At 30.2% G+C, this 14,735-nt stretch overlaps 3 protein-coding genes and 1 long non-coding RNA gene across 11 annotated transcripts; 2 read left to right on the forward strand and 2 right to left on the reverse strand.

Annotated features, from left to right (window-relative positions):
- Positions 1 to 266: 266 nt before the first annotated feature.
- LOC122572076 (coiled-coil-helix-coiled-coil-helix domain-containing protein 1) lies at positions 267 to 6,503 on the reverse strand. 5 transcript variants are annotated; one of them, XM_043736675.1, is made up of 4 exons: positions 6,209 to 6,499; positions 5,902 to 6,034; positions 5,639 to 5,827; positions 267 to 298 (listed from the first exon to the last, which is right to left on the reverse strand). In XM_043736675.1, exons 2-4 carry the CDS (start codon positions 6,029 to 6,031, stop codon positions 282 to 284), a joined length of 336 nt encoding a protein of 111 aa, XP_043592610.1. In that variant the 5' UTR covers positions 6,032 to 6,034; positions 6,209 to 6,499; the 3' UTR covers positions 267 to 281. The 5 variants fall into 5 exon arrangements, with proteins under 5 accessions (XP_043592610.1, XP_043592617.1, XP_043592605.1 ...); XM_043736682.1 differs by lacking the exon at positions 267 to 298 and adding an exon at positions 4,859 to 4,881; XM_043736670.1 differs by lacking the exon at positions 267 to 298 and adding an exon at positions 5,118 to 5,259 and having other exon boundaries at positions 6,209 to 6,501.
- LOC122572099 lies at positions 450 to 2,610 on the reverse strand. 2 transcript variants are annotated; one of them, XR_006318374.1, is made up of 3 exons: positions 2,262 to 2,602; positions 1,823 to 2,144; positions 450 to 1,692 (listed from the first exon to the last, which is right to left on the reverse strand). It is a non-coding gene; the product is annotated as an uncharacterized LOC122572099 (long non-coding RNA). The 2 variants fall into 2 exon arrangements; XR_006318373.1 differs by lacking the exon at positions 450 to 1,692 and having other exon boundaries at positions 1,731 to 2,144; positions 2,262 to 2,610.
- Positions 2,814 to 5,478, forward strand: LOC122572059. 2 transcript variants are annotated; one of them, XM_043736594.1, is made up of 9 exons: positions 2,814 to 2,949; positions 3,063 to 3,212; positions 3,704 to 3,886; positions 3,976 to 4,162; positions 4,237 to 4,365; positions 4,432 to 4,617; positions 4,692 to 4,956; positions 5,053 to 5,239; positions 5,317 to 5,478. In XM_043736594.1, exons 3-9 carry the CDS (start codon positions 3,760 to 3,762, stop codon positions 5,391 to 5,393), a joined length of 1,158 nt encoding a protein of 385 aa, XP_043592529.1. In that variant the 5' UTR covers positions 2,814 to 2,949; positions 3,063 to 3,212; positions 3,704 to 3,759; the 3' UTR covers positions 5,394 to 5,478. The 2 variants fall into 2 exon arrangements, with proteins under 2 accessions (XP_043592529.1, XP_043592537.1); XM_043736602.1 differs by lacking the exons at positions 2,814 to 2,949; positions 3,063 to 3,212 and adding an exon at positions 3,262 to 3,621.
- A 616-nt stretch (positions 6,504 to 7,119) lies between the features above and the next one.
- LOC122572049 (glucose-6-phosphate 1-dehydrogenase) lies at positions 7,120 to 14,502 on the forward strand. Of its 2 annotated transcripts, none has more exons than XM_043736572.1 (7): positions 7,120 to 7,312; positions 11,842 to 11,966; positions 12,143 to 12,510; positions 12,599 to 13,197; positions 13,289 to 13,494; positions 13,580 to 13,740; positions 13,822 to 14,502. In XM_043736572.1, exons 1-7 carry the CDS (start codon positions 7,297 to 7,299, stop codon positions 13,910 to 13,912), a joined length of 1,566 nt encoding a protein of 521 aa, XP_043592507.1. In that variant the 5' UTR covers positions 7,120 to 7,296; the 3' UTR covers positions 13,913 to 14,502. The 2 variants fall into 2 exon arrangements, with proteins under 2 accessions (XP_043592507.1, XP_043592515.1); XM_043736580.1 differs by lacking the exon at positions 7,120 to 7,312 and adding an exon at positions 10,234 to 10,420.
- Positions 14,503 to 14,735: the final 233 nt, after the last annotated feature.

Raw genomic sequence — 14,735 nt, forward strand, 5'->3', positions numbered from 1 at the left:
TGCCATCGTTGTCTTTCTTCCTTCGATTAAAAATATTTCATCGTTATCCCATAACAGTGCATTTTGCTTGGACTACGAAAAACAGGAGAAAAAATAAGAAGAAGAAAAAATAGGAAGAAACGCATAGGAGAGACAAACAATTTGCTTGTTGGTTGAAAGCTTGTTGAAACCAACCCATACCTCTTGTGGTTGAATAGAGAAGAAGGAATCATTGAAAGACTCTCGAGTTCGAATAGCGTCAATGATTCCTTAGTGGTGATCGTTCGAGTCCTTATCTCCTTTTAGTTCCTTTCCGCTCCTGTACTCACGAAGATAGGCTTCTCTTCAATTCTTTCAGATCTAAACAACTGGATGATAATTATCGTGCCTGGCGGAAACACAAGCTGCATACTTAAACGTAAGCACCAACAATCGAATCTGGTAACAGGTATGTTTATCGCCCTATTAAGTTTATTGAATTTAGGTCACTATCTCATATCCCAGCTAAGCGTTTTTCTTTAACAGATGCAAAAGATTTTAATGAAAAACAGATTCAGAATCTCTTTCGTGCAAAAATGAGGCTTTCCTAGATTCGGATTCATCGTTACAATTTTTAAAGTGGTCAGTGTCATAAATAAAGCTAGATCGATACAAGGAACCTCATTCAATCAAATCTAATTACGGTAGTGCCACATCAACTGATTAAAAGTTTGCTTCGTTAAGTGGTTATTTTGCTATCTCTATCAGTTCTTAATCCTGATCTTATGATGCGATGCCTTTTAATGTTCTGCGTGTAAAATAAATAAATGTATCGAGTATCTACGCGTCTCACATCTTGAGATTTGCTAGAATTATGCCTTCCCTGATAACTGATCGCATAATATCCCGACTCACGATTAGTTATCGCAGCGTAATACATATGTACCTAATACATATGTGTACATATATGCATACTAATTCCAGGCTCATTCCATCTTTACAAATATCCAAGTACCATTACTGACTATTTCAAATTACCGTAATATTAAGTATATCATAAAGTATCCGTCACAAATCTGAACAACAGATCTAAAGTTAATCAAATCCCTACGTCAAGCCTCCACAAATTACCAGTAATACTTTCTTGTTATTTAAAGTTGCATTCCGCAAACAGTTGCACTGTCAGAGTACTACTTTTTCATAGCGTACGTGTTATTCTCGTTTTTTTTTCTGAAAGCTATTTTAAAGGAAGCATTTTAAAGACTGTTAGCAACTAGTGTAGTTTTTTCATGTCATTCGTTGAGATACTCGCGTACCCTGACCTCCGGTAATTGATACCAATCAATTAACGAGAGAGTGGAAATTATAATACATACAACGATGTCCTGTATAAGAACGTCGATCAAAATTCAGAAATGTATGTTGCGAAACAGCGAGCTATCGAATTACGATCCGATTGTTCCGGCAGGAGGCAAGAGCTAATTAATCAGAATATCGACAAGCGTCTCGTTTTACTTTGCTGCTAGCAATTTCTGCTAAGCGAGTCGTTAATCATTGACACTCAACATAGGTCGACATCGATTTTTCCCCGCGTCTAAGTGTGTCACACTCGCAAAGTGTATTTTTATCATGATCAGAGCGTTTCGATTTAGAGCAAAGCCGGAAATCAGGAAAGAGCGTGTCCGCATTGTTTTGGTACGAGATTTGCTGGACGCGGGAAAATTGATTGGGAATCTGGAACAGATATAGAATCGCAGTTATATGACATTGAATGCTTTTCCGGGTTACATTTATTTTTAATCTCACATGATGTACAGTTTACAATAGTGACGTCAAGCAGGCTTTTTATACTTGCATTGATTACCTTCTCCTTTTGCTCAAACGCAGTAATATTTCTCTTGCTACTCGTAATTTTTCTACAGAAATTTCTTAACTCTATCGTGTTCCATGCTTCGTTTGACTAGTACTCTTTTATGGTAGATTTCATTAAATGATTTTGAAGTATGTGGATTGAGGTTATTACGAGGATGCATCATTTTATCGGTTTTAGAAAATATTTGTTTGCGTTTCTTTTAAGTGTATGTGCAGAAATATTGTTCATTAGTAGAACGATATGTGTAAACATTGTTCGTGACATACACAAACACTATCTCCTTATATTCTCTGTTTTATGCCTCACTATGTACCTAACCAATTAATACGAATTCGATAATACAAAACGCAAATTAATAACGTTGTTTAAGGATTAGCTAAAGTATTAAATGAAATAAAATGTTGATACAAGATCATTTTTTCTCTCAAACCTTTTACATGTTACACGGCGAATTACTGTTGTTAAAATAACGATCCCGCGAAATGTTCCGGTGCTCGCCGGAGAATAAACCGGTCTTTAAGACCCGAAAGAGAAGATCGAACCTGTGTCACTGTTCCTATCTCGATACCGACCACTTATTTTCGGTCCGGCCAAATTCAATGGCAAAAGATAGTGGCTGATTGCCAGTATCGCTGCTGTAGCACGTTGTCTTTTCGAAAGCCTTCTTGGGAATCGCGTATCGTATACAAGACAATGGATGAAACTGAGATTAGATGTATCTCACTATTTGCAAAACACTTACTAGCTTCCATTTTATAGTTATTTAGTGTCCAGCTATTTACAGCTATTTAATAACATTTTGTAAACCTTGTTATTCCTCTTTGTTTCTTTATCTGTAGGTACTCAAGCTTCATAGAGAAAGACCAATGTTTTAAATTTAAAAAATTGTATGATCTATATGGTTAAATATATGTCTATCTGATATTAAAATCTAAGAAATATATATAAGATTTAAAATTGCAACAGAATGAATAATATGTACCGACATTTCAAACTGATAATAAAATCGTCTACAAGGTGGCGCGCAAATCAGGAATTGCGTCGTGTTACTGAATACAGTATAGTGCTCCGATAATTGGCCACGAGTAGAGTTTTTATTTGACCAATTATAGAAAAAGGTATATTTCTCGGAAATCTTAAATATTTCTGTCCTTCATTAAGCATGAGTGAGATGTGGAAACTTTACGTATTTGTTTATTCTATATATATATATATATGTACATAACATTAGAATTTCAGTTCACGTAGTTTCAAGAACTGGTGGGGATAGCAATGGCCATTTAAAGGAGCAAAATGCCGGTCAGTTAACCCGGCAGTACTATATTCTATGTACAGGCACTTTTCAGCCAGGATGGTAACGCTGTTATAGTGTATGTTACAGGTTTGTATATACACGTGTGATTAATTTTAAGCTCTTATAGTCTCAAATATTCACTATCTAAATAAAATGCAAAATATGGAGCGTGTTTATGTTAAGAGAAAAGTAAAAATAACATAAGTATTTTATACAACTTTATTAGTTAAATTATTGAAATTTTGGTAAACAATAAATTTAAAAAGGCGCCATAATGTTTTAGCGCATCCAGCCGTTACAAGTAGAAATGTTTGCTTTCTTTGATATTTAATTTCTATATAAAATTTAATGAAAAGTGAAGTGAAAAGTATATTTTTTAAATTTTATAGTTGTTAAGAAAAGGATTCTACATATTACAAAGCGAATTCTTATTTATCTTTAGTGTATGTACATTAAAAAATGTGTGTACTATTATTCAACATTTGACTACATAAATGTAAATAGATTTACACAAATCGATGCAAAAGAATAGTAATGCGTAATTAAGACTTGTTTGAGATGTATATTTATAATTTTAGTATACATGATGTACTGCTGAAGCAAATACTGAGTTTTAAAAAGAAAAACATACACAATGTTAAAAATATTAAAGGAATATAAAGTGACTATTTTTTTATTCCTTCCTATTTCTTTCTTATTTGCAATTGATGGAAGTGCAATATTGAAAGAATTAGGAGAGAAACAGTACCAAATAATTAAAGGTATATATTATTTAATCCTATATATAAAAACACATTTTTAATCTTATAATTGATTATATAAATTATGTTATTATTGGTATTATTTATAGCAAAATCTTCCTTATCGCAACATGGGATTTGTTGGCAGACTGTTATCAATGCAATAAAAGTTAGTTGTGATAAATTAAACGATCAAGAGCACGCTCTTATTGCTTTAAAATTGACAAATTGTTTTTTAGAAGACTCTGGACATAAAATTTATGATTGTCATCTTATTGATGTAGAAAATCAACGCCGGTAAATTTATTATACTTTTTAATATTTACACATTGACTTTATTACATTTATTTAATAATTCATTGGTTTTACAGAAAGTGCATTAATAATATGTCAGATAGGGCATTTAGTGTGTATAATGAATTTTATGTGCACACTACACACATGTGTTTTTATTTAAATTATGAAGCTTGGCAAGCTGAAACTGACAATACCATTAAACAGTAAGTTCTCTTATGTTTAACCACTAATATGTTTTGGAAAAATTATATTATTTTCTTTTATTATAGATTATACCAAGTTTCTTCTCGGATGAGGGAACAATTGTTAGAAGCTTCAGAAATACAAGGAAACATGCTTGAAAGTCAAAAACAGAGTCTACAAATGCAAAACAAGCTTTTATCTCATGGAAAAGAACTTGGTTCTGTATTAAAGTCTTCTTCTGAAAGTGTTAACAACCTGGTTAGAGATTTTAAGTAAGTACATCAAAATTTTTTACATGTAGTAAATAAAATTTCTATTAATGATAGTCTAAAATTACTAATTATAGAGAATCAGCAAAAGATCAAAGAGAATTATTGTTCCAAATCTTTTCATATGTTCGCACATTTCAAAATTGGATTGTTGGAGAAGTCTCTTGGTTTCAGTCCATTATATATTACACAATCAGTTGTATTTTGTCTGCAGTGTTTAGTTCTTCTAAGAGAACTGCAGATGCTAGAATCACTCTCTTCACAATCCTAAGTTTAAACGTTATTGTAGAACGAATGTTAGTTCAATATTATGATAATGTGTATCATTCCATTGACAATAAGGTAATATAGATTTGGATTTATGAAAGTATTATTAATATTTTTTTTATACTACTAAACAGCAAACATAAAGAAATTAATTTTTGTTTCTTAATTTAGGACAGCTTAGTGAGTACAACATGGATGTATAGAAAAATAGCTCTCACTCTTTGTGCTATTACATTAATTTGTACATATCATTATTACAGAGATGAACAAGTAGAAAATTATAAAGCGCTAAAACGCATTGAACATCAATTAAGTACCATACAAGAAACTACATCTATTTCTACAAAACATCCAGTCCGTACGTATTGTAATCTTCTGCTATAATATAAATTGAATACAGTTGATTAAAATCATTTTGCTTTTATCCATATATAGGTTATTGTACACGATTAAGTGTCAAACGTTTGCAAGCACAGGCAAATAGACAGACTAGTACAGAAGCTCTTTTGTAGTATAAATCAAATTGATTATTGTTTATTTTTATTATATATTAATTATTATAAATATAAATTAATTAATATACGTGTATTATTTATATATATTTACTAATATATTAATATATAATATCCATTATAATAGCAAAAACATGAATTTTATACAGGTGAAAATAAAAGTATTTTTTATATAATACTCTAACATTTTATTTAAAATCATTAAACAGTTGGATACATACGTAAAAGGTATGTAATCTGCTTACTTGTAAGATTTTTAGCATTAGGATTAGGAATTTCAATTCTTTGTAATTCCTTCTTCATAGCAGTATTTTTCATATATTTGTTATAACATTCATACAAGTTTTTCATTTCTTTGTTACACATGCTATCTTCAAAATTATTTTCTTTCCAACATCCAAATAGTAGTGTCATTTCATACAAACATTTATCCTCTAAAATACGTAAGAGCGTTATTTATAATAGTGTTATAAAAAGATTTCATTATACTATGAAATATAATATTTACCAAGAGTTCTTATTGTGCTCCCACAAATTCTATTTTTTAATTTTAAAGGCATCACTTCGTAAAACGGCACTTTATTTACATTTTGAGCCGCTCTTGGATTATGTTTCAAATATATTGAGCTTAGTCTCATTTTCTAGAAACGAAAAATTATTAAATGATTATAAATATGAGGTTAAGAAATCTAAGGTTGAACTTTTTATAGAATTCACTAATTATTATTAATATCAACCTATACAGTATTATAATATTTCAAAAATTCTCTAAAAATACATTTTTAAGTAATTATTTCATTCAGTTAACAATATACCTTTGATATCACAATTTATTTAAAGGGAAAACGTTTCGTAATAGATGGCGCCTACCACTATCAAGGATTAACGAATCAACTAAATAGTTAATTGATAATAACACATTGATTGCTAATAGTAGCACCATAATTTATATTATTATTTTTACATTATACAAAATTTCAATTCTATATATAATTATTATAAATTAACTTCAAAATAACATTGTACAGGATGTATTTTTTTTACTAAAATTTACTACGTTATACGATCTCTCCAATGAGACGAAGGAGCAAGTGTAAATAAAATTTGATTGCTGCGATTGCAACTATTGATTACCGACTAGTGAAAGTTGAGTGTCAAATTTTGTTTACATTTACTACCTCGTCCTGTTGGACAGATCACGATCATATTAATACGTCTCGATACTGAAGCCTAGGGAAAATCGTCTGAAAATTGAGTCGCGACTAACTGTGAAATATAAACATGGAAGACAGGAAGGTTGTCGTTTTGCGCATGCTTGACATGCTACAAATATCTCAGACAGAGACAGAGATACTATACTCATCTCTGTCTCTCTCGTAAGAATATAGACTTTGTCAATCTTTTATGTTGATTTTTCAAGAGTAGATACGGCTCAATTTTCAGATGGTTTTCCCTAGCAAGTATCGAGAGTTGTTTATATGATTATGGGACAGATTATATATTATTGTTAGTATATATATACATCATAAAAAATCATATCCAAAGATCTTAATAATACTTAACAGTTAAGAAATAAAATGTTTATTTCTATTCTTTAAATGTTTAATATAAGAAGGCGTAAACTTCATATACAGAATAAGAGAAAGGAAGAAGAGCACGAGATTGGCCCAAAATAAGGGTGGCGGGGTACTGCAAGAAATAAGTTTACGAACAGAATTTTCAAATGCCAGTTGATCAGTTCATGCGTGAATCACCGCATTATGTTTTTCAGCGTAACCTTAATTTCGTGAATCTTTTATAATCATCTCGAAATACATCAAATAATTCCTGAAATACGCAACAGAATACTTGTGAAGTTGTACTTTCTATTATTTTACATTCTTTATATTTTCTTGTGTTTACAATGGAAAAAGTAAGAAGTAAGTTTTTCACTCATTTATATACTCATTTATATATTGTGAATTGAGATTAATGCGTTGCTTACTTTGTAGAGTTTTTAAAGTAGAACAGTTTTAGCCATCTCTCCTTTACGTGTATATATGTTCGAAAATAATAATACTAAATGTATTTCTAAAGTTTTATTATATTGGTAATATTTCTAGTACAATTTTTATGAAATCGTTGAAGTTACTATTTTTTTGAGTAGTATATTTATATTGCAGGATCATACAATTAGATTTTTCTTCTTATAGCACGTTCTGATAAAAGATAATTAGAAAAAGATATTAACATTATGTTTATCTCGATATATTTACCAGTAAACCATTCATACATATGTATGTCCTAAACAGCATATTGTTGGTTTCACTGTTTTATATGTCTTATATTATTATCATTAAACATGCGTTATTGCAACAAATATTTAAAAATAAACTGCATCCTTTATGCGTGTGACATTCTATACTCCTGCAAGTCATTGTAAATGGAATAAAAAGTAGTTCTACAACATCAATTTGACATTGAAAATTGTTGCATCAAATGGTACGGCCTATTATGAATATACGAATATACATTTTGAGTTATCTAATGTATTTATGTATCATATATTTATGAAATTGAATTGCAAATATAAAAATGTATCATATATTAAAAACTGATTTCCAGAAATTTATTCGATCTATTATTAGGAGGATTGATTCGCGGATAAGTGCCTGAAGATTTAAAAAAAATTAAACTACTTGAAGCAATGAGACTGCGTATATGGATCGCGCGACTTTTGTGTTACGTCATGTGTTACTGTTGATAAATGCGTGAAAAAACTTATCAGGCTATGCGCACTTAGATTAACATAGATGCGGAGTATTCTTTACGCAAAGAATATCGAACAGTGAATTCCACAACTTCATATCTTTACAAAATTTTTAAATAAAAATCCGGAATGTTATTTAACATTTTTCGTAACTTATCTGTGAATTATCGCGAAGATTATAGTAGGACAACAAATCGTGATTTTCCTAACCTACAAGTAAATTGCGATACCATAAAATCGATCACTATCTTATGCAATGATAATAAAAAAAGGTGAAGAAGGATACTAGTACAAATAAATAAAATTTTTTTTGTAATATTTACGTAATTAAACAATATTTATATAGAAATTATAAATTTCAAAACAATAAATTTAAATTAAAATTCCACGATAACATTCTATATATTATTCTTATACTTCAGTATAAGATAAGTAATTTTGTTTTTTATTTCTTAGTCATGCTTTTTTCTTAGTCCGGATATTATGCGTTTCATTCACTACAATAGTACTTTTCTTAAAGGTTATACAATATTTATATGTACCAAAGGTACATAAACACGTTCAGTTTCTATTAAATTAACGTAAAATGTTAATTAAAATCTTTGTATTCACAGCAATGAGAACGTCAGACTACGTTATATATCTCACAGTGCATTAATCGAAGATTAAGTTTACGTCGTTGCTTTGATTTATTTAGCATATTATCGAACGTGTGTAAATTGTAAAGCTTGGTTATGAAAACGGTACTAGGATATATATCTCGTTTAACAAATCTGTATATGAATACTATCAGAATTTCTGACACTGTCCAAGAGCAAACGTCAACCAACTCACATAGGATATGACTATGACTCACTTTTTGTTGCAAAGTCATTGGCTCTTACGAGATTCACACGTGGCCATTTTATATGTTCATATGCATGTATAGCACATACATACACGCTTTCACAGTAAATTGATGTCATGGAAGGTGTGTTGATCGTGACATAACTTTATTGACGTAAATAATTTTTTTATATAAGTTTACCTGAAAATACGAAGTAAATAACAAAAAAATATAAGAATGATTGAAGATGTATGTACTCAAGTTACTACATAAGAATTATCCCTGATAATACATTAAGTCGTATTGTAATAATTATCAACATAACATGCCAATAGTTACTATTTATTATTAATGTGTATTATTGATAAAAAGTACCTTGACATTCAATAATGAATAGCTAGTTCGATATTAAATAATTAATTTTAGCTATTACTTTTTACATTATTATGTCCTTGATTTCTACTCGTAGTCTCTACTACGCACCGTTGCAGGTAATATTAGGTACTCTCAGAACTCTTAAATAAAAAATGTTGCTTGTTTTTTAATTTAGTCCCTAACATGTTTTCGTAACTATCATTTGGAGGAAGTTCGTAAATGTACCATTAAAACTAAGTCAATTAATAACCAATTGTTATTAAAAGCAGATAAAATTACATATTTAATTTATTAATTGTACATATATTGAAGATATCAAATGAGATAAACTTATGATAACATGAATTTTGATCTGCGAGCTAAAAGGAAAAAATTGGAAATTTACTGTAATAAAAAAGCAGTAATATTATAATTATGTAATCGCACAACGATATGATAAGTGGCAATTTCATTATGTTTTATATTTGTACTTATCCGTTACAGTTACATGTGAAAACAGATAAGAAATTAGGTTTTCGTTATAATTAACCATTTATTTCTTTTTTATAATTTTCTTATGCATAAAATACAAACTGTCAAAATAAATTTATAGTTTAAGAGAAAACAACAGTAAGAATAAAAGTAAAGGTAATACAAAAGAGTAAGAAATTAATTAACGGAAAACAATGCTTTTCGTAACGATATTTTTCAATGTAAACATTGTAAAGAAATAGATAAGGAGTATATTTTATGGTATGACAATAAACATTATATTCTTTCTATTGTTAGCTCAATAGAAAAGAATAGAAAAATACAAAGAATTTGGGATACTTTATTGCTTTATGGATCTTAATCCGCAAATATCTTCGGCCGGCGTCCAGGTACGTTTCTGCTTCGAAACCTTGCATCTTTCCGAGGCTGTAAAATAGTGACAGTGTCGATCGTGAGTATCGTGACGATTAGTTCGAGTTAAACAGTTGAAGCGCACGGTGGTCTTTGGACGTTCTTTTTTACTCCTGGTCGGGTTACGTTTCCGGGGAAAATTTTGATTTTCTGCACTAAGCTTTTTTATTAAGGAATTTTTCGTCAAAATGATGAGTAAGTTTTGTTAAAGTGCTTATGAGGATTATTTTTTTCCATTTTTTGTTATCGGTGCATTTTTAGAGGTGTGTCGAAATATGGCTCGTAGAAAAGAATATATTAACCGTGGATAAGCGATAAGGAAAGCAATTATATTGGGCTGTGTACATCTATTAAAGACAGAAAATTTTATATTTTCAAAGAATTGAAATTTCTTAATTTGATTGTTTTGTGTGAGATCTCAATGCTGTTGTTTATAAATAATCAATAAATCGACTGATTTGTTTAATTGTACATAAAATTGTGACCGCAAATTGTACTTCAAATTGGAGCCCTTGAGTTGAAGGTGTACTTACATTATATAGAATATACTTTATCTCTAATTCGTATATCTTGAATTCGAAAGCTGATACGTATTATTGAATGTGATAGCTCTTTTTTTTTTTAATTACTTTTTGACTTTTTACAGATATTTTGTACTTTTATTCAATTCCATGCTCGCGCGTTTTTATATTATTTGCTGGATAAAAAATGTTCACGGTATGGTCAACTTTATTGTCGTTACGTAAGATTTGTGGAAGTTAATTTGAATAATAAACGTATATTCTCAAATACATATGTTTGGCATACATTTTGTATGTTTAGATATTCTATGGTACTCTGCTAACACGTAACTTTTAATCAATGATGTTATCCTTTTATTCGTTCGTTTTTATACCAATATACGATCGAATAATAAAATATTATAAAATTAAAAAATGTAATTATAATTTTCTACGTATTTTATTATATCTTCTCTGCTGTGATTAGGTTGTTACCCAATCATTATCAATATTTATCATTATCAGAATCTTGCAAGCTTCCGTACAATTTTAATTTCGTTAGATAAAAGTATTTAGTTAAGAGAAAACTATATCGACTGATTACAAAGCTATATAATTAAATTTTTTATTTAAAAGAAAGTAAACATTGAAAATATATATCAGCTTTTTAAGCTTTGAACTCAACGATAAAATCTTAAGTAAAAATAAAATTTCACCTTTGTAATTTGAATTCGACTAAGTTTCGTTATTTTATCTCCACATGTATTTAATTAATTCCGCTCTTTGAACTCGCGACAACAAGTATTTCAAGTTCCAGTGACATTAAAATGACTTTGATGTTTCATAGTATCTCTCATCCTTTCCTTTTAATTTGTCCTTCTTAAATTTTTCAATTTTTCTTTCTTTTTGTGAAATGAGATTGAATATTCCATTAAATATTCAACTTAAGAACGAATATGCTTAATTACGCGTGATATTCCAGCAAAAATATATTACGAATCGCGGAAAGTTCAAATCAATTTTGACGCGTACCAGCTCCACGGTACTAATAGCTATTTTTAAATTAATTTGTCAGTAACACAAGTTCTCTGTATGACGATCTCTTCTGTTTTACAGAAATGTCCACAGAGGAAAGCCTGCGCTTCATCAGGCAATCATTGAAATCGGATGAAATGGATCATCTTGAGGGTATCCATTTCGATAGATTGTACCCTCACGTGTTTGTTACCTTTGGAGCTTCTGTAAGTAGAATTTTTCTTTCTAAATATAAAAATAATAATATGAATATTAGTTAAAAAAAATTATGATAAAAAAGATAACTAATAAATCCAAGTAATAATATATAGATTTCAAGTTATTTTTAGTTAAGTTATTTACACCAAAAAAGACTAACCGAAAAATTTTATGCTAAATTTAGGGTGATTTAGCGAGGAAGAAAATCTACCCAACGCTATGGTGGCTGTTCAGAGACAATCTTTTACCAAAACCCACCACATTCTTCGGTTACGCGCGCACAAACCTGACTGTAGATCAATTAAGAGAAAAGTGTCATCCATACATGAAAGTGAAACCAGATGAGCAGGAAAAATACGAGGAGTTTTGGAAACTGAATCACTATGTCGCTGGTACGTACGATTCACAGAAAGGATTTGAAGTGTTGAACAATGAGCTGAAGAAATACGAACAAAACTATCAAATCACTCACAGACTGTTCTACCTGGCCTTGCCGCCGAGCGTTTTTGAAAGCGTAACCATACACATTAGAAACGTTTGTATGAGTGAGAAGTGAGTTGCATATATTTCACAATTAGCTTACAATTTATGCTAAGATCGACGTCATATAAAATATATATGCATTTCTTTTCTTTTAAAGAGGCTGGACCAGAGTGATTATAGAGAAACCATTTGGTCGTGACACAATTACGTCACAGTATCTATCCGATCACCTAGCGTCGTTATTTAAAGAAGATCAGATTTACCGTATCGACCATTATCTAGGCAAAGAAATGGTTCAAAATCTGATGACTCTGAGATTTGGTAATCGAGTATTTGGTCCAACCTGGAACAGGGATAACATTGCTTCTATACAAATTACATTTAAAGAACCGTTTGGTACACAAGGAAGAGGCGGCTACTTCGATGAATTCGGTATCATTAGGGATGTCATGCAGAATCATTTGTTGCAAATCCTATCGTTGGTTGCGATGGAGAAGCCGGTGTCTTGTCATCCAGATGACATCCGAGACGAGAAGGTAAAAGTGCTGAAGTGCATAAAGTCTTTGGAGTTGGAGAATGTTGTGTTAGGTCAATATGTTGGTAATCCTGAATCGACTGATCCTGATGCTCGACTTGGTTATTTGGATGATTCAACTGTACCGGCTGGTTCTAATACCCCCACATTCGCTCTCGCCGTGTTAAGAATTAATAACGAACGATGGGACGGTGTTCCGTTTATCCTCAAGTGTGGGAAAGGTAAAATGATATAAGCGTATTGATTAAAAAAATGATTGATTTTTTAATATATGATCAGTTTTTTTTAATGTGGTTGTATATTTATGATTAGCGTTAAATGAACGAAAAGCAGAAGTTAGAATACAATATCAGGATGTATCTGGTGATATATTCGATGGAAAAGCGAAGAGGAATGAATTGGTAATTAGAGTACAACCAGGTGAAGCGTTGTATATTAAAATGATGACGAAGTCGCCTGGTATCGCATTCGACATGGAGGAAACGGAGTTAGACCTTACGTATGGTTACAGGTACAAGGTAGGTTCAAGGATTCCCTATTTATTATGTTTGTGTCTATATAGAAATTTTAGAGATATTTCTATTAATACATGTGATTATGTAGGGCCTAAAACTCCCGGACGCGTATGAACGATTAATTTTGGACGTATTTTGTGGCTCGCAAATGCATTTTGTACGTAACGATGAACTTTCGGAAGCGTGGAGAATTTTCACGCCTCTGCTTCATCGAATAGAAAATGAAAAGATCAAACCAGTTCCATATAGGTAAGTTAGTCTTTCTGCCAATCAAAAAAGTATTTTTGTTTTTTATTTTTCTAACAAATAACGTATACTCTTCAAATTTAGTTATGGTTCACGAGGACCTAAAGAAGCCGATGAAATGGCGAAGACAAATAACTTCAACTATTACGGTTCGTACAAATGGGCGAGACACTAAGATTTTTGTAACATTAGTACTGTAAAATATATACATGTACTATACAGATCGAAAAAAACTATACCACAAATCATCATCTATAATCATTCCACATATCGTACATTAAGATGTGTACGGTAATTTCCGAAATTTTATACACACATTGTAACTAATTTATGCACTTAATTTATTAAAAAGTTGAATTTATCTATTTTTTGAAGCAGCCTTTAAGTGATATATATATAAAATATATTCTACTAGTTAAAGAGTGTGCAGATATTATTATATGTATTTGAAAGATTTCAAACATATGGCTAATATTTATATCAGAAGTACCTATGAATAAAATGTGATTGTTTCATTTTTAAACATATATCATTCCAGGAAACAATTTATAGTAGATATATAATGTTATATGTATATATTATATATATATTTTTATACAACAAATTTAGCAATTTGTAGATAACTCTTTAAAAACTTTTCCAACCATTTAAAAATTACAACTTGTATGTAGACCATAATTTTATTTTACTTTTGACGATTTAAACATGACGCCAATCACATGAAATATCCTGTACAGTAAATAAAATAACATAAATTATGTGGTACTTTGCGTTAAAATTGTTTAAATATACATTATAATAAATAAGTAAGAGAAAGTTGAATATTCAGTCTATAATTTATATACTCTACATTTTAAATATTTATCTATCAAATGAAATAATGCTATAAGACGAAAGCACCGTAGGAGCGCTTCATACATTTTTGCATCATGAATTTATATACAAGTGATTTTGCTATTCAGCTCTTTCTCTCTCTCTCATATAAAGAGATCACCTAC

Source organism: Bombus pyrosoma, linkage group LG2, assembly GCF_014825855.1.
Source record: "Bombus pyrosoma isolate SC7728 linkage group LG2, ASM1482585v1, whole genome shotgun sequence".
NCBI lineage: Eukaryota > Metazoa > Arthropoda > Insecta > Hymenoptera > Apidae > Bombus > Bombus pyrosoma.